This window comes from Panthera tigris, chromosome D2 (genome assembly GCF_018350195.1).
Source record: "Panthera tigris isolate Pti1 chromosome D2, P.tigris_Pti1_mat1.1, whole genome shotgun sequence".
Classification (NCBI taxonomy): domain Eukaryota; kingdom Metazoa; phylum Chordata; class Mammalia; order Carnivora; family Felidae; genus Panthera; species Panthera tigris.
The window spans coordinates 36603322-36621444 of record NC_056670.1 but is presented as its reverse complement, the minus strand read 5'-3'; the positions used below and the strand labels follow the sequence as shown (position 1 = coordinate 36621444).

At 44.4% G+C, this 18123-nt stretch overlaps 1 protein-coding gene across 7 annotated transcripts in view; it reads left to right on the top strand.

Annotated features, from left to right (window-relative positions):
- Nucleotides 1-18123, top strand: part of KCNMA1 (potassium calcium-activated channel subfamily M alpha 1) — a 726630-nt gene that overhangs the window by 491909 nt on the left and 216598 nt on the right. For all 7 annotated transcript variants that reach the window (XM_042961232.1, XM_042961231.1, XM_042961233.1 and 4 more), the window contains exons 7-9: nucleotides 5234-5309; nucleotides 7451-7621; nucleotides 9236-9327. In XM_042961232.1, coding sequence (XP_042817166.1) covers nucleotides 5234-5309; nucleotides 7451-7621; nucleotides 9236-9327 — 339 coding nt within the window. The remainder of the gene's footprint in view (nucleotides 1-5233; nucleotides 5310-7450; nucleotides 7622-9235; nucleotides 9328-18123) is intronic.

The following is an 18123-nucleotide window of genomic DNA, read 5'->3' as shown; positions in this document are numbered from 1 at the left end:
TGGCCAAAAACCTATGCTTATTTCCAGTGGCCCCCTTTTGCCATGCAGAGTGCACAAACTTGGCCCTGCTACCCCATGCCTCCTCCCACGGAGCCCTGTGCAACCTGGTGAGGTTCAAATTTCAGAATATGCAGTAAGTGCACCAAGAGTTAATTTTGCATCTTTTTCACAGAGCTTTTAGATAATTACCTGGTTGTATAGTTTAATTTGGAAAGCAAATTCCTAATACTAGCGATCTGTAATGATGATAATGCCATAAAATAATCAGATTTCAGCACTGAATACAGAGTCTTTCATCATCAATGATGAACTCCACGCACAGCAAGAACTCCCTTAAGCACTATTAATATCATTGTGACAATTATTTAGAAATTAGTAATCACCATATTTAGGTTGTTTTTCCAAAGCACCAAGAGGCTCAAAGGCTGCAATAGTTTTAATATCTCAAGAGCATTCCACATGGTGGTTGGTGGGACACTGCTTTGTTCAGGTTCCAAGGATCTGGAAGTTTGTAAGTGAATCAACTTGGTATTTAATTACCCTTTGAGAAAATGAACACTACACATTTTCCTTGACTTACGATGGGATTATGGCCAGATAAACTCACTATAAGTCAAAAATGCATTTAATACTCCTAACCTCTCACACAGAACTTAGCCTAGCCTCACCTTAAATATGCTCAGAACGCTTAAATCAGCCTACACCTGGACAAAATGATCTAACACAAAGCCCATTTTATATTAAAGTGCTGAATAGCTCATGTAATTTACTGAATACTGTCCCGGAAGTGCAAAACAAAATGGCTGTGTATCGATTGTTTGCTCTTGTGATCGCGTGGCTGACTAGGGGCTGCATCTCGCTGTCACTACCCAGAATCATGAGAGAAATCATGCGGCATATTGCTAGCCCAGGAAAGGACCAAAACTCAAAATCTAGTTTCTACTGAATGCAGATGGCTTTCACACCATTGTAAAGTCAAAAAGTCATAAGTTGAACCATTGTTAAATCGAGGACTATTTATACACGCTTTTCTGAGATCTCTCCCTTTGCTAATGGCTACCTGTTCCTCAACTGCTTCTCATGCTCCAATGTTAGCTCACACCTTGGAGGAGTAACAAGGTAGAGACAGGGGGTTTTGCTCTAGTTTGGCTTCCCATTAAGAAACTAGTTGGGAACAAGACATAATGGTGTTTCAGCCACAACAATGTTCAGTTCACTGATTGCCAGAGTTGCTTTCCCCAGTGGCTCGTTGGGTGGATGCCTTATATCTATGTTTTTGTTTTTTTAAATTCTATTCATTCATTCTTCATTCATTCATTCATTCATTCATATAGGCTTCACGCCCACGTGCTTTTTGGCTCCCAATCCCTTCTGTTGTAGGCAGATGGCTTTAATTGCAAGTGACAGAGTCTACTTTGAACCAGCCTTAGTAATGACTGGGATTCAAGAGAGAATTGAGCATGTGTGGATCCAGGGGTTCAGATTCTCTCATCAGGATTCTGCCTCTCTCTTTATTTCTTTTAGGTTACATTCTCAGACAGAGTTTCTCCAGGGCAGATGGCCTTCTAGAGCTCCAGACTTAATATTTTCTGCACCCAAATCTCAGAAGGAAAAAGATTATTTTTATCCTGCTCAGTTTCTGAGACATGCCTGATAGGCCTTACTTCCGAGCCCTTTAGAGCCGGGAGCTCCTCCATCAGCCAGTGTGCCGCAGGCCACCCAGGTAGAGGGAGAGGTGGGAACCTTTGAGCGCTAGAGGCTGAGGACTGGGCTGTCCTTGAGGAAGAGATATGGGACAAAACAAAGAACAATAAAAACAGCTGTGTACTGCTTCTCCGAATTACCGCGTTAAATAGGATTTGGATCAGACAGGCCTGGTTAGACTATTAACTCCACCACTTGCATGTTCCGACCATGTCTTCTCAGGCAAGCTGCTTAAGTACACTAAGCCTCAGTTTATTTGGTTAGTGAGGACAGTGATCGTACCTAGATCAAAAGGTAAATGGTAAAAATCTGAAGAAAATAAAGAACCCAACAAAGTGCATAGCACATAATAGGGATTCAATAAATATTGGCAATTTTTATAGGCAATTCTCATAATCTGGCAACTCTAGAAATGACCAAGAATGACAGAGTAGACGTTTTTATTGTTTTTTTTCTGTTTTTGAACCAGAAAGGAGTCATTCCACACATTTCAAGAGATCAGTATCAAACAAAATTAAAAATATTTGGTTATTCTTTCCTTGAACTGTTAGAACCAACTCTAGAAAACTAAGACCATGGGTTCCTCTGCTCAGTTACTTAAAGAAAAGAAGATTGAAGAAAAAGGCAAACTGGACCCTTGCCTCGTGCCTGTCCTAGAGCCACTGATCTGACCTCCACTGAGGGGCTTCTCCTTCAACCCCTGTGCTACCTTGGACTGCAGCCCACCCCACCTTCCTCTACATGGTGACCCCAGTGTAGATGTAGTTATCAGAATTTTTCCTTTCCATTCTCTTTTGTGGCAATTCAAGAGGTTAATCAGTGTGTCTACATAGTCTCTCTCCTCCGTGGAGCAGCTATCTCTGACCTTCTCCTATCCTATGCATAGAGCATGGGGGGAGACACAGCTTTGCTTTAGCAATCAAGGAAGACTTTCTGACAGATGCCAGGCTGTGACTGTGTAGCGGCCAAGAGGGCAGACTCAGCAACCAAGCTGCCCCGGCTCAAATCCCAACTCTGGTGCTCACCATGTGAGCTTGGGTTTGGATGACTTCACAGAGTCATTGTGAAAAGTAGAGGAGTTAATACACTCAAAGCACTTCGAACAGTGAGCTAATGGTAAGCACCATAAAGGAACCATAGAAGTGTAAGCCATTACTGTTAACCGTGATCTTAAACTCTCAGGATTTACATCATCGGATCCCCGTGAGGAAGAGATGGGAGAGGGCAGAAAACAATCTGTCAAGGATAATGGGCTGAACTACCCTGTGGGTGGCGTTCAGCCACTATAGGGAGACTGAAAGAGGCAGAAGATAGACTTTGTTTCTGCAAGATGCAGTTAGGAACATGAGACAAAAGCAATCCAAACAACATTACAGAAGATGTCTTAAGACACTGGGATTGATTACCAACAAGTGCCTGAAAGTAAGAGCCATGAGGAGTCACCTTGTATTGCAGGTGGGGGACCATATTAATGAGGACATGGGGATTGAACCAGGCTCTGAAGAAAGGGAAATATTTGCATTGATGGGAAGGACCACCTATGATAGTAGCATAAACAAAGATGTAATACCCGGGTTTGGCTGCTACAGAAGTTTCAAGAGTTTATGTAGAAGAGGGTGGTGGTTAAGCCTGCAACTTTAGCCAGTGTTGAGGATGGAAGGAGTTTGGACATAATAACATTTAGCCAACAGGGAGTCTTTGGACAGAGAAATGACCTGCTGATGACAGCATTCAAGGAGCTGTACTCCAGTGGGAGTGAGCCTGGTGAAGCTAAGTATGGAGAGTGCAGAGGAAGGGACCAGTTCATTCAGTACTTATGCATAGAGGCCCTATTATATGCCAGGGACTCATGTTCCCAGGATCCAGACAGACAAGGCCTGTGCTTTCAGGATGCTTAAAATGTAGTGAGTCCCAAATGATCCACTCAGGGAACACTGATGGATGCTGAAATTATTCAGCATGAGGTTTTTAGAGAATAGGATGTTCATATAGTCTCAGATTCTTGCTGCACAGATGACATATTAATTACAAGGAAGTGGGCTCTTCTTGGTGGCAAGATTTGATGTTCCCACCTTAACCAAATGACTGGGCCTAGTGTAATTGAGTTGAGATTTTCTGATGTGATGCCATCCCAGGTAGATACTCTTAACAGAAGCATATAAACAGAATCTTGTCATGGGGGAACGATTAGACAAATCAGAATATGGGACATAAATAAGGCAGCTGACCTGAGTGTAAAGAAAATTAAATGTCTTTGAAAACAAACAGAAAGAGTTGGGCGGGGTGGGGGTGGGGGTATAGATTAAAGGAGAACAAAGCAGGGATTGGCAAACGATATAGGCCAAGGGCTAATCCAGCTCACTGCCTGTTTTGGTAAATAAAGTTCTGTTGGAACACAGACACATTCGTTCTCCTGCTTCTATGCAACAGCAGCAGAGTAGAAGAGTTGCTACAGAGACGCTGTGACCCACAAAGCCTAAAATATTTACCACCTGCCCCTTTATAGAAAAACTTTCAAGACCCCTGGAATACAGAAAGCAACATAATAACCAAATGCAGTCCCTGAATCTTGGTTAGTTCCTGTATCAGGGTGAAAAAAATGAAAGCATCAATAAACAATTTCAGGGCAACTGGAAAAATTCAAATAAAGAGTGCATTTTAGATGACGTTCCTGGATTCATGTGAATTATTTTAGGTATGACAGCTGTAGTGTGGCTGTGTTGCATGGTTTCCTTATGTTTTTTAATTTTAATTTTAATTTATTTTTTTAAAATATGTATTTATTTTGAGAGAGAGAGAGAGAAGAGTGCAATTTGGGGAGGAACAGAGGGAGAGAAGGAGAGAGAATTCCAAGCAGGCCCTGCACTGCCAGCATAGAGTCCAATGCAAGGCTTGAACCCACAAACCGTGAGATCATGCCCTGAGCTGAGGTCAGATGCTTAACCGACTGAGCCACCCAGGTGCCCCTCCTTATTTTTTTTTAAAGTTTATTTATTTTGAGAGAGAGAGGGAGGGAGAGAGAGAATCCCAAGCAGGCTCCGTGCTGTCAGCACAGAGTCTGACATGGGACTTGAAGTCATAAACCGTGAGATCATGACCTGAGCCACGATCAAAGTTGGATGCTTAACTGACTGAGCCACCCAGGTGCTCCTAGAGACAAAACAAATGTACAAAACTGTTAATTGATCAATCTAGATGAAGGGCATGTAAGTGTTTATTATACTTTTCTTTCCATATTTCTATAGATATAAAAATGTTCAAAATAAAATTTAATTAAAAAAATTTAAACCCAACGGAGGGGTTAATTTAGGGGTCACTTTTAGTGGCCCAGATGTCATTTTTCTGTAGGCTCTGGCCCTACCTAGCTACTGATGCTGTCTTCTGGGACATTTCTTTATGATGGAGGAAACACTGGAGAGTGAAGGTGGGCTGCCTGTCCCCTAAAGATTGCTGTCACTCTGGAAGGCAGCCCCAGCATGGTCTTTTTTTTTGTAACTTGGGGATTTTGCTTATTGTCTCTTTTGCACAGTAATTCCATCAAGCTGGTGAATCTGCTCTCCATATTTATCAGCACATGGCTAACAGCAGCTGGGTTCATCCATTTGGTGAGTATCCTTGAAGATGCTTCAGCTCTGGCTTTTCTGCAACAGGTACCCTCCCCCCCCACCGTGTCATTTTATTACCTGAAATTTTTCTCCCTGAAGAGAAACTTCAGCCTAGCTGAAGAATGTAAGAGAAGGAGAGGCAACTGCACAATTGTCTGGGTGTCCAACCCTACACCCCAAACTAATTCCGAATGGTGAATGATGTTCGCTCCATTAACCTGCATTTTTCGGCTCACCGGGTTGGGGGATTTTTCATTCTGTCTGCAGTAACTCCAGGCAGCCACAAGATGGCAGTGCTTCCTCAGCCAACACTTGAAAATGTGTTGGTGACAAGGTTGAAAGTTTGACCCACATCTCTTAATGAACAACAAATTCAGATCCCTTAATTTCCCTCCACTTCCCCCTTACAAAAAGCTACCTTCGATTCTTTTGCCTGATTGCTTGTCAAGTTATTTTGTATCTCAAAAATGTTAATTCTTTTAAATTAATGACTCTTTGAAAGGCTTATATTATTAAGTCAAGCTATTCTCACCTCCTGGAGGCCGACTTTTATCCCTGCTTTTAGGGAACACAGCTTTTGTTGGAAGCATGTTTCATACAAACACAAACTGTTAAAACTGGAAGGAGCCTCATCTAATTCTGAAGATTTGAGTAAAAGTGCCTTTCCCTTGCTGAGGAAAGCCTCTATCTGCGTTAAGTGAGGGGAAGGGTGCATTTAGTTACCTAACATCACTGGGGTTTATGTAATTACCATGCAGAGGAAGGCAGCCTGGCATGGAAGCCAGGGCTCTCACTAGTAGATCTGATGGCTCCCCACCCACCCCTTTGTGTTGATGGAATTCTTGGCTGAAATCACTCTTAGTAGGTAATCACCCCAATCACAAATGTGGTCTTTGGTAGGCCAGTGAGTTCACCTTACTATCTTGTGAAGTCGCTTCTGCTTCACCAGGAAACCTCCACGAAAATGGCACGTTGGGATCAAGAAGTCATGTGTGAAAGAGGCTAAGTTCTGGAACCTTTCTGCAGAGGAAGAGCGGGAGGCCTGGGGGATTGGAGGCCTGGAGGCTCACTGCCCACAGGGGCTGTGCTGGTAGAACACTGGCAGGGGATATTGCAGGGTTGGGATCTGGGGTAGACCTGGAGGCCCAGCCCACCCATCTCCCTCTCTCCCGAATTATCTCTCTTGCCTACCTCACAACTTGTTGGTGGATCAAATTCGATGGGAAGTGTTTTGTAAAGTCTAAAGCAGAGATGGGCAGCCTGCACCCCTGGGGCCAAAGGGCTCCCAATTCATCCATGCCCCTTTAGTGTAAGTATTGCTTCTGGCTGATTCACCTTCTGCAGAGTTGAGTTGTTGCTACAGAGATCACAAACTGTGTTGCGCAGAACTGAAAATGTTTACTATCTTTTCCTTTACGGAAAACGCTTGCTGACCCTTGGTCTGACGAGTTGCACAAAAGCAAATTGTTCTCATGAGCTCGATTTTCGTGCTCTCAGGGAAATTCCTGCCATTTGCAGGGTAGAGCCATCCCTGACATTCTGCAAAGTCAGGAGAGCAGAGTCAGACTCCGAGAGATGCTGGTTGGGGTCCGGGTGTAAGATCTGCATGAGGGAGGCCCACCGGGCAATCGCCTTGGTCAGAATGATGAAAGGACGAGGCCCTTTGTGGGAGAGGTTAGAATTTCTTTGGGAGTGCATGAGCCAGGCCCTCCGAGACTGAGCAGAAACTCACAGAGAAAGGTCAGGGCAGGGCTCTCTGGCTCTTCCCTTGAAGAGGATACTGTAAAACGTAGCCAGGGGCAATGCCTTAAAATTCAGCTGACTTCAAATCTTTAACAATGAGAAGAAAACCTAGGGATATTTACCTTTGTTTCTTCCCCTCTTTGTCCCAATCAGCTAGGAAGATATGTTTCTGTTAACAGCCTCTCCACTTTCTCTGTTACCTGTCTGGGGTGGGGGAGTGGGGCAGTAGGGGGATGGGAAGCTGGATTCTGAGTCATCACTACAGAACTTACCCGGGCAGCAGACACCTTGTGTTGAGGTGGCTGTGTATCCGGAAGCAGCCCGCTGGAGTTTTTGTGTCCCTGGTTTATCATATGTATATAATGTCATCCTTTTTCTTCCCTGTCCCCTTGCTTTAGGTGGAGAATTCAGGGGACCCATGGGAAAATTTCCAAAACAACCAGGCTCTTACGTATTGGGAATGTGTCTATTTACTCATGGTCACAATGTCCACTGTTGGCTATGGGGATGTTTACGCAAAAACCACACTTGGACGCCTCTTCATGGTCTTCTTCATCCTCGGGGGACTGGTAAAAGCTCTTTATTATGATGTTGATTTTTATGGTCATTAATATTTTCCGTTATCCATTTCTTTAAAGCTTTGTATTTTGACTCTGTTTCTTCATTGCAAGCAAGTGATTGCCTTAGTGTTACAATCAGACCGAGTCCATCCAAATGCAATGGTGGCTTTACTGCATATTTCTTTGGTATATGAGACTTGTTCCCCAGAGACCCAGGCACACTGCCCTTGTCAGGGTCAGCCTTTTCACCAGGAGGAAACCTAATTGTCTTAAGAAAGTGATGCTCACTTATTAAGTGAGAGTGTCTGTTCTTTAGTAATATGATTCAGAAGCTGATACCCTCGGCAAGGACAGTTGCTGTCACCTGACCCAGTAGATGCTATAGATACTCGGTAGACAGTTTGCGGTTTCAAGAGCTCCCCCACATCCTTCACGATCCTCTCCTGACTTCCAACAAACACTGTGGCTGGGGCCTGCCCCAGAGAGTAGGGTCCCCGCAGAGGATGGAAAGCCTACTGGTCTCATGCAGGTGGACATCATTAGGTGAGCCGAGGGTGGTTTTGTAAAGAACCAACCAACTCCATTATGCAGCAACACATGGGATATTTTCCCTCCCCCTTTGTAAGTCAGAAGGTTCTGCTCTTTGCTTTTCTGGTCTTTGCAGGTCATAACAGTCAGTTAGGATGTAATTTTTGAAAGGGGGATTTCTGGCAGCATATTGGGGGTTGCTGCATTTTGTCTTTCAAAGTAACTTAGGTGAAGTTTAGATGTTTGCACTGTTATGTGGTAAGTGATTAGAATCCTACTTCACACACAGCTTTCACATGTGTCCACGGCACATACATTTGTACTATGCATATACATCTCTCTGTTCTGTATGCATACGACATATATACATTTTAAAAATGTATATTAAATGTACATGTGCGTGTGTAAGCTAACACAAGCATTTCCTCAGCATCAGGGAGGTCCCTGTAGGTAACGAGACCCACTTATCCAGCCACAAGCACAATGTTTGTTGGGCAAAACATGGCAGTTTTGTGTTTCTCCTTTCTTCTCCACCCCCCCACATGATTTCCTAAATTTACCTTTTGTGCTTTTTAGTGATTTTTTTTTTTACTGGATAAGTTTATATTATTTTAATCTTCTTTTGATGTTTATTGTCTTTCATCACTCATAAAGGCATTGATTCTCCTGTGAATTTTAGCTAGAAAGGTCTTCTCTTGCAGTTGTGTGTGTGTGTGTGTGTGTGTGTGTGTGTGTGTGATTTCACCAGCATGCACCCCCTTTACTGACTTTCCTTTAGCAAGAAGCGCTAGATGTCAACTTATTTATTCCTGTCTCTTTTGTATTTTTCTCGACTGCGATTTTTTTATTTTTGTTTTTCTTTTTTAGTTGTCCGGGTTGGTTAATGTTTGTTTTGTCCTGTGTATTTTCAGGAGCTTGCCCTTTTTGTGCCTTTATTTTTACAACCCACCACAGTGGTATATACCTTTGCAGTTCTAACCCCTTTGTGTTTTCGGATCTTAGTGTTCCGACCCCCCCCCACCCCCTCTGAAAAGGTCACCCCCTTTCTTTGGCCTGTCTTTTCAGTCTCTCTTCTGTCTCCTGTCTTCTCCTCAGGCCATGTTTGCCAGCTACGTCCCTGAAATCATAGAATTAATAGGAAACCGCAAGAAATACGGGGGCTCCTATAGTGCGGTTAGTGGAAGAAAGTAAGTATGCCAAGAGGTTTTGCTGCCTCTGCTGCGGTAGAATCCTCTCTGCATGCCATTTTTTTTTTTGGCTCTTGTTTCTTTGTTTCATGCATGTAGGCAATGTTTGCCCGCTACGTGCCCGAAATTGCTGCTCTCATCCTGAATCGGAATAAATTCGGCGGGACTTTTAACAAACATGGAGGCAGAAAGTAAGTCAGTTACATCAGAAAAGATGTGGTTGAGTGACTTTCAAGAGCCCCTATGGCGGTGACACCTGAATCCTGCCCCTCCCTCCTCCTACCCAGGTGCTTCTGTGAGGGAAGGGCCACATTCTGTGTGGGGTGTGACGTCACCTGTGGACTGACTATCCAGACCTGTGCCCACCCGTTCGTGCCTTTCTTCCCCACCCGTCTTTCTGAGAGACCCACTGTGTTTCTCCTGGAACGGGTTGTAGATTACTGGGCCTGTATCTTCTGTTCTAATCCCTACCAAGTAAACCAAGCTCATTCAACTGGCTTAGTGATTACATTCTGGTGCCCCAGACTAACGTGATGCCATCCTATGGGGTTGTTTTCATGCAGCAATAACATGGGATCATACTCCAGCAGGGAAGTCTTAGGGAGGGCAAGAAAAAGGTCACCTTGCCTGCTGTAAAGGCATCGTGGCAGCCAGGAAACCAATTCTCTTTAGCCAGGAGGCACCGAACGTGTCCTCAAAGGGACTCATTACTCAGCTGAAATTCCTTCTGGGCAAGACATATTACATTTATGGTATGTTAGGGTACCACATGCTATTCCTGATGGTCTTTTGTTTGACTTCCCATACATCAATGCTGTCTTCTTGGGGACTATTTCAGTTTGTGTTCAGATCGTTTTATTGATATCAATACCAGTGTCTGGGTTCGTTATCAACCTGAAATTTGACTCCTAAGTAAATGGCAGGGCCTTACCATCTCTGTCTTCTGCCAGAGCACTGTCTTGGGAGGAGAAGGCCTCCGGAGAGGCAGGGCTGGTGGCAACCATTCTTTACTTTTTTTTTTTTTTTAACTTTTTCTTGGGCACTCAGCCTTGTTTTTGTTGTTTCTGGGTTTTTGTTTTAACTTCCATAAAGTAAGAGGTATATAGCTTTAAAGTACAGCTCAAGGGATTTGTACCTATGTACACACCCAGTGATTACCGTGCAGATGAAGATGAGAATATTTTCATCACTCAGGCCCCTTCCCGGTCATAGAAGCTCCTATCACATAACTAGGTCCCCCTCCCCCAGTACATTTTCAGATGAGCTCTTGAATAGCCTATTTTGCTTTTTAAGAGAAAATAAAACTATAGCATTGCCCTTCCCCATCCTCCACCCCCATCTCCTCTGGGCCCAGTAATCATGTTGGATGGAGCAAACCTCATCTCCTGTCGGTGATTCCAGTGCATCCTGAGCTCAGGTGTCCTGTCCTTCCTTCAGAAAATGAAGAGGTAGAAAATAAAAAGACTCATTTTCTTGAACTGCCCACAGGACACCAGTTTCCTTTCAAAGGAACAAAGGACAGTGAGCGAGAGGAGGCCAGTTGGCGTCTCGTCTGTAGAGGCAGCACGTTCCTCCACCTTTCCTCTAATGGAGCCCTCCTCTCCCTATTATCTTAACAACCCTGGATGAGATTAGAACCAAGCTGTTCTGATTTCTGGGCCATTGGTTGGATCCAAAAGGCCAGATAAGTCCAGAGATTCCCATTGGTCATTTATTCCATTGCCAAGAGAAAAACAGCTCCTCTGTCCATTTTGCCTTTAAGGTGTGAACAGGTCGCCATAAAGCAGAAGGCATTCTGAGGGCATGGGCTCTCTTTATTCCTCCCACCCCACTACCTCGGCCAGCATTTCCTTGTCACTGCCCCCGAAGAAGCCAATAAAGTCAATTGCCCCCAAGTCTATGCTGAAAATACTTCTTGACTCTCCCTCCAGGTAAAATTTTTTTTCCCTCTAGTTTCCCTAGTCCAGTGCGGGTGGGCCTGGTGGCGGGTGGCTTTTGTTGGTGGGCATCCCAGATGAGGACTGAGACCAGCAGTCACTCACCCACCCCTGGTCTGATCCCATCATCTTTTTGCCCTGGCACCTCCACTCAAACCCCCGAGTGCTGATGACTTCAGATCACAGACTCCCCGCAGCTTTTGTTCTGTCTCCATCTCTGTCATCTTTTACCACCGGCTTTTAGCCTGGTGTTTTCTCTGTCTCTTTTTTTCGTCTCCCTTTAGGAAAATACACACTTTGCTTTTAATGTTCTCTTTGGGTCTCTGATGTCCCCCGACCCTGAGGACAGAGAGTCGGTCCTGTCATCAACACTGGGACCGTTCACTTTACTTTACGCATTGTTTCCTGGTTCAAAAGCTAATTACTAAGTAGTTTAAAGAAGCCCTTTGGTCACTTAGATCTTTCATCAGAAAATATAAGCTTGGGAAAGGAACGGTAATAAAGGGCCATTAGCACCCTTTGTTTGATGTTGTTTTTCCAGTCAGTAGAACAAGATTGATGAAATGTTATGTTTGGCCAAAATTTGAGTTTTCATTTGGAATTCAGCGTTGAGAGAATGGGCTGTCAGAATCAATAAGTTTTCTTTCGCTTGGGATATGGGCATGTGGTAGTAATTAGCAATATAAGGTCTTTAGTTGAGCAACCAAGCATGGATTCTGGCAGCAAACATAATGAGAAACTACAGTTGTTCTATTTCTAACGTCAAAAAGTTTCCAGATAAAATTAAATGCATTTGCAAGGGGAAAGCAGCTAAACTTTGTTGAAAGATAGAGCTCAGACTCTTAAAATAGCGTGCTTTGCCCTGTGTTTTTGTGTATGCAAAAATACATGTGCTGTATTCATGGATACACGTATGTACACTCTTCTCCCCAGGATTTCATCAAGTGAACGCCCAGAATGTAATTAAAACATATACATAGTTAAGGGATTTGTTTACACATGCATATCTTACTCAGAATTACTCTAACAATGCATTAACTTGTCAGAGAATTTAAGGTAACTTGTGACCCAAAAGCTACGGAGACACACAACTTTGAAATCTAAAGATGATTTAAAGTAAACACACACACACACACACACACACACACACACACACACACACATTAGGCAGAAAAGTTCAGGGTTTTGTTTACGCAACACCCAATTTCAGGATATTGGAGAACGTGGAGGTTTTGTTGGCACCTCATTTTCGGTTTTGATCAATGTGTTTGACATAATGTGAACACTTCATATAGCATCCCCGGCACGTCCTCACCGTCAACATGGGATCAAAGGCCTGGCCTGGCTTCCTCCAACATTCACTTCAGTGTTCCTCACTTGACCTCCCACAGGACATCCAGAGCCAGCAGTAGATGTGGGGACATGTCAGCTATTCTCTATCTTATTATGATGCATCAGGGCTCCTAAGAATAGGAATTGGGTGTCAGTGACCAGAGGTTCAATGAGTGGCCTCGGCAGGCAGTCTCTGTGGGTTGGAGGTCTTGGGGACAATTGTCCTCTCGGGCTGAGACCCCAGGTCTTATTCAAAAGGGTAGCCTGCCTACAGCCCAGCTGACCCCCAGGGCCGATGCCTCCTCCTTCCCTTCATGTAAGACCAAAGCTGCTCAGAGTTGGGGGAGCAGTGGGGTGAGGCTCTCATGGCCTTTGGGTCCCAGCTTGCTCTCCTTCCTCCCATGGCCCTTGCTGTTCCCCCCTGAGATTTCCTCTCTGCGTGTGACTCAGCCACTCCTGGTTAGTTTATGAGAACTGACAAGATCATGGTCTGAGGTCACATGGCCAAGGGCCATGGAAAATAATCAGCCACAGAGAGGAATCCATCTGTTGTAACCCCCTTGTTAGAGGTGGCCGGGCCAGGGAGCCATCCAGACCTCGTGTTTCCCATGATGGGCTTCTGGGGCCCCCAACTGAGGCAGTCCTAGGCCAGGTGTTTGGGACAAGGAAGAATAGGATAGCTTTGGATTATTCTACTGATTTCTGTAGCCAAATGCTGAGAGGACACACAGAGAGGACAAGGTATAATAGACGACAAGGAGAAGGCAAAGGGGACCAGGGAAGTCTTCTTGAAGGAGAGGTTCTGTGGCTGAATGAGGAGGCTAGGCCTCTCTTCTGGTTGAGGGAACCATTGTCACAGACTAAGCTAGCTCTAATTTCAATTCAGGAAAGTTGTTTGTGAAACTTAAATACTGTGGCTTCTCTTAGAACTCTTCTTTATATAGACAAAGCTTGGGTCACAAGCTTTTGGGGGTACTTGTAGATGAGAAGTGACTCGTTATAGCCCAGAGCCCTAGGACTGCCTTCTCTGACAGTAAGAATACCTACAAACTTGCATATCGCTTAATTCTCACAGCAACCACCAAAAGGAAGTATTATCATCTCCATTTGCAGTGGGCGAGGAAACTGAGGAACAGAGAGGTTATGTGACTTGCCTGATGTCACACAGCTAACAAAGGGTGCATCTAGGGTTTGAACCAAGGGGCAATCTGCTTCACTGGGCCGTGCTGCCTCTGAAGATCATCTCCTGAGACCCCTTTTTGTTCTGAACCTCATGATCCTATGGTTGTTCTTCCACCTCTACCCATAAGTGGGGCCACAACACCGTGCACATGATGGAAAGGAAGAGAAATGCACGAGTATCACTGTGGTCCTGTGTTTTCCTTCGCTCACCTACTGCCTCTAAGGATCCTCGCCCCACCCCAAGGACAAAAAGGTGGGGAGGGGACTGAACCGTCTCTTCCTTGATTTTTCTCATTTGGTTAGACTAGGAATGTATTTACCTCTTGTACACTTGTAACAATGAGGGGCTCTCAAGGATAGACAGACGGATCATTGACCAAAATTGTGCCTTATTTGTGGGTCTCAACACTTTCAACCTCTTCCTGGGGAGCTCACTTCCTAGGTTACCAGCCATGGCAGATTGTAGTGATCTGCCAGATGCAGACACCCTCCTAGGCAGAGTCTACCTGCATGGCATCTTAAGAAGAGCATTCCCTGCCCTGGCAGACATATCCACCTGGCTTCCTTCGGTTTAGAGAACTTCTTTGGTGGTGGGTTCTTAACTGTCAGTGAAAATTAGAGTAGCAGGACCTCCCTCCCTCCCGCCTGCCCCAAAAGTCCTCTGCAAGATCCACTCTCTAGGTTTATTGCAGAGCTGTAGGTGGAAGTGTTACCCTCAGGAGGCTGGGTCTTCCTGGGGGGAGTAAGGCAGTCTGCCTTCAACATGGCCTCAGGATTGTAAAAGGGAGCCCTAAAGCCACAGAGGTTGGCAGAATGTATCATGCTTTTCCATTTAAAAATGAAAACAGAGTACTTTATTATGTTCTTTAATGTGGTGGTTATATTTTAAAGAGTTTTCAGTAATTTAGATAAGAATTTCAAGAGCTAAGAAATACTAGAACACAGTTAGTTTCCTGCCTCACTCTCCGTTCCTGTTATCATTTCCACTTGCTCATTTTCAGTCCACGGATGTTCACTGAGCGCCTCTGTGCCCGGCACAATGAGGGTTGTGTTGGATGCCAAGGATTCGGTGGTGAGCAAGCAACCCGTGGGACTTGTCCTCAAGGACATTACAGTCGCCAGGAGGTTACAGGCAATGAGCAAGGCTATGACTGAAGAAAATACCAAGTACAAATGTTCATACATGTGGCAAAAATGAACACGAAAAAGACTAAGATCCTATTATACAGCAGAACAGGGGTGACTTACTGTAAAGAGGTCCTGGGAGGTGACCTTTCAGAGGAGGGGATGTCACAGCCTGTTCCGTGGCTGTGCACCCCAGCTTTTGTTACTCCTAGGCTGAGAGGAGTCAACACCCTAGTTTTAAAATTCATGTCACACGGACTCCGCTTACAACCATTGGTCTTTGGTCCTACTACCGTGGTCCTACAACCATGGGAGTAAGTCTTAAAATCTCATTTTCCTTTCAGACTCTATTTCGCCTGTATAGTATACTCTCCACAGACTTACCAGGAGAGGGTACCCTGCGTATCTTCCCTGGTTCCTTATTAGCGGGTTCTTATTAAAATTCTGTGTCTCCTCATATCAGAAATGGTCTCCTCATCCGTCTCTCTCTGTGGCCTTTGTTCCTTTATGAGACCACTTTCTATTCCCTCCTGCCTGGCTGTCTTGAAATTCCGCTCCATTTTCTCCACCACACTCAACCTTTGTCTGCTGTGGTTCTAGACCAATTTTTGCTTTTTCAAAGAATTAGAATCTTAAACGATCTGCTGTGCCCAAACAGGCATTACCGATGACCCTTGATCAACATGGGCTTGAACCGCACAGGTCCACTTACACGTGGATTGTTTGAGATAAATACAGTACAGAACTGTGAATGTGTTTTCTCTGCCTTAGGATTTTCTTAACATTTCCTTTTCTCCAGCTTGCTTTATGGTAAGAATACAGTCTGTGCCATATGTAACACATAAAATAGGTGTCAATCGACTGTTTATGTTATTGGTAAGGCTTCCAGTCAATGATGGGCTATTAGTAGTCAAGTTTTGGGGGAGTCAAAAGTTACATGTGGAGTTTTGACTTCACAGGGGTCGGTGCCTTGACCCCCATGTTGTTCAAAGGTCAAGCATATTTGTTTATAAAGACTCACTCAGTCTACCCCATAGCCATCCCCCCAACCCCAGCCTAGGGGAACTAGCGTGAGTCATGCCTTCACCGTCCATTCCACGTGTGATTATTGAGTGCTTGCTACACACAGGCACTGGGTATAAATGTACTTCTTCAAACCCATGAAGATTTCCAAATATGCCACATCTCTCTTGAGCTATGCATTATATTATTTGGCCACTAAAGTGGCTGGGGAGTTCAAAATCAGAGCTTATTTAAGCCTCTCCTCTTGGTTCCCAGAGGTGACCGTCTTCCTATAATAACATTTCCATGTGTACTTTTTCTGATAAGGGCTGACTCCAGCACTTGGGAATAGGATGTGGGGTTAATTCGTGTGGTATTGTCTTGGGCCAAGTACCATGGGCCTCCTTTCCTTTCCCGTCTATGTACAGCTTGGGCAACACTCACTCTCGCTTCTGCAAAGCCTGACGTGGCGGGTGGGGGGTTACTCCTGGAGAGAGTGTTTCCTATAAGGTGCCATTTATGATTTCTAGATCACAGACATCACTCTGGTTGAAATGTGACTGAGGCTTTGCATTTCACACAAACGTCTGTCCTTTGACAGGGAAGCCATTCAGTCCTCTCCTTGCATGGCCCATGTGATTCCCAGCCTGAACTCCCAGCAATGTTTTCAGATTCCTAGATTTTAAAAGCCATAAATTAGCAAATCATCAACATATCACCAGGAAGGATCATCTGGTAGCCATTCTAGTCAGAAGGAAACACAGGCCCCAATAACTGATCTTCACAAAGATAGGAAGAACTGTAGACAGACAGATACAGTAAATAGGAAGACAAACAGATAATTCAAGTTGACAGACCATCTTGGACTGATTAGACATTCTGCTTTGATTAACATTAAACTTTTGGGGGAGGAAAAAAGAATTGAGATTGCCCTAATACTTTGGAAAAATGACCCCTTTACTACTTCTGAAATTCAGAACCGAGGGGCAGATACCGAAAGCAAGTGTCATTAGATGCTGTACTGTATAATGTAACATGCTAGGTATTCCTTTCTGATGAGAGGGGTCTTGGTGGGTGTGGATGTGGGCGCTTCTTTCTTTGCATCTGCTTTGGATTCTTGTAAGCCACATCTTCAGCCCCTTTCAAACTTGAAGCTCTATTTAAAGAGACTTGGATGCATATTAAATCAATTTCCTGATAATACCTAATGGAGTGAAGGCTTGCCCCACCCTCCCCCCTCCACTTTCTTGCTGTCTCTCTTCCTTTCCACACACTTTTCAAAATGTTCCAGCTATTGTTCTGAAAACAAGAATAGAAATGTAGGTGGGAGATGAACTGTGTACCTAAAAAAAAAAAAAAAAAAAAAAGTCATATTCAAACCTAGACTTTTGCTCTCAGATAGTCTTTCCTCCATAAAAAAAAAAAGAAAGAAAGAATTTTGAATATGACTTTTCTAATTATAATCCCTAGAGAATCTTTCTGCTCAGCCTCATGTTTGATTGGGTGAATCCTCCCTGGGTAGTTTCCAAATCTAAACAACAAACACCACCATCCGAGAGTAAGTTTCACCGTGTTTTCTGTCTTCCTGGTATGTCATTTCTTGTGTTGGAAGCCTTTCCAGAGCCACACAAAGTGGTTCCTAGTAGACTTGGGTGTGGCCCACTGCTGCTGCCATCATACACTGAAAATAAACCAGGAAACTCTCTAGCTGTCCAAGCCCAGTGTCTCCTTCTAGTAAACTTACAGGCTGTTGTAATGTGAAACTCATGAAAACCTGATTCTGTGTCTCTCAGGGTTTGGGCTCCCACATCTAGTACAAGTGTTGCATGACAATGATCTGTTCCCACCCCGGAACCATGGGGACTGCTCCAGATATGGTACCAGTTGTCAGTAAAAGCAATCTCATCCCCCCTTCCTATCCCTTCTTAACTAGGGGACATAGAGGCAGTTCGGAGGTAGATTCATGCCCGTCTCTGGCGAGGCTTTGCAACCTTAGCCACTGAACTCAAAGGCAAATGCTGGCTAGGATATAGAACAGATTTAGGAAAGTTGCCATCCCAGCATGTTTGCTCAGCTAACAAGTATGTGACCCCCTGCCATGTTCCAGTCACTGCGCTAAGTGCTGTGGCTAAAGAATGAGCAAGAAAATGTGGTTCTTGCTCTCCTGGAGCTTACCTGAGACTTTGACCAATCAGAACCATCCAAGGAACAAGTGGTA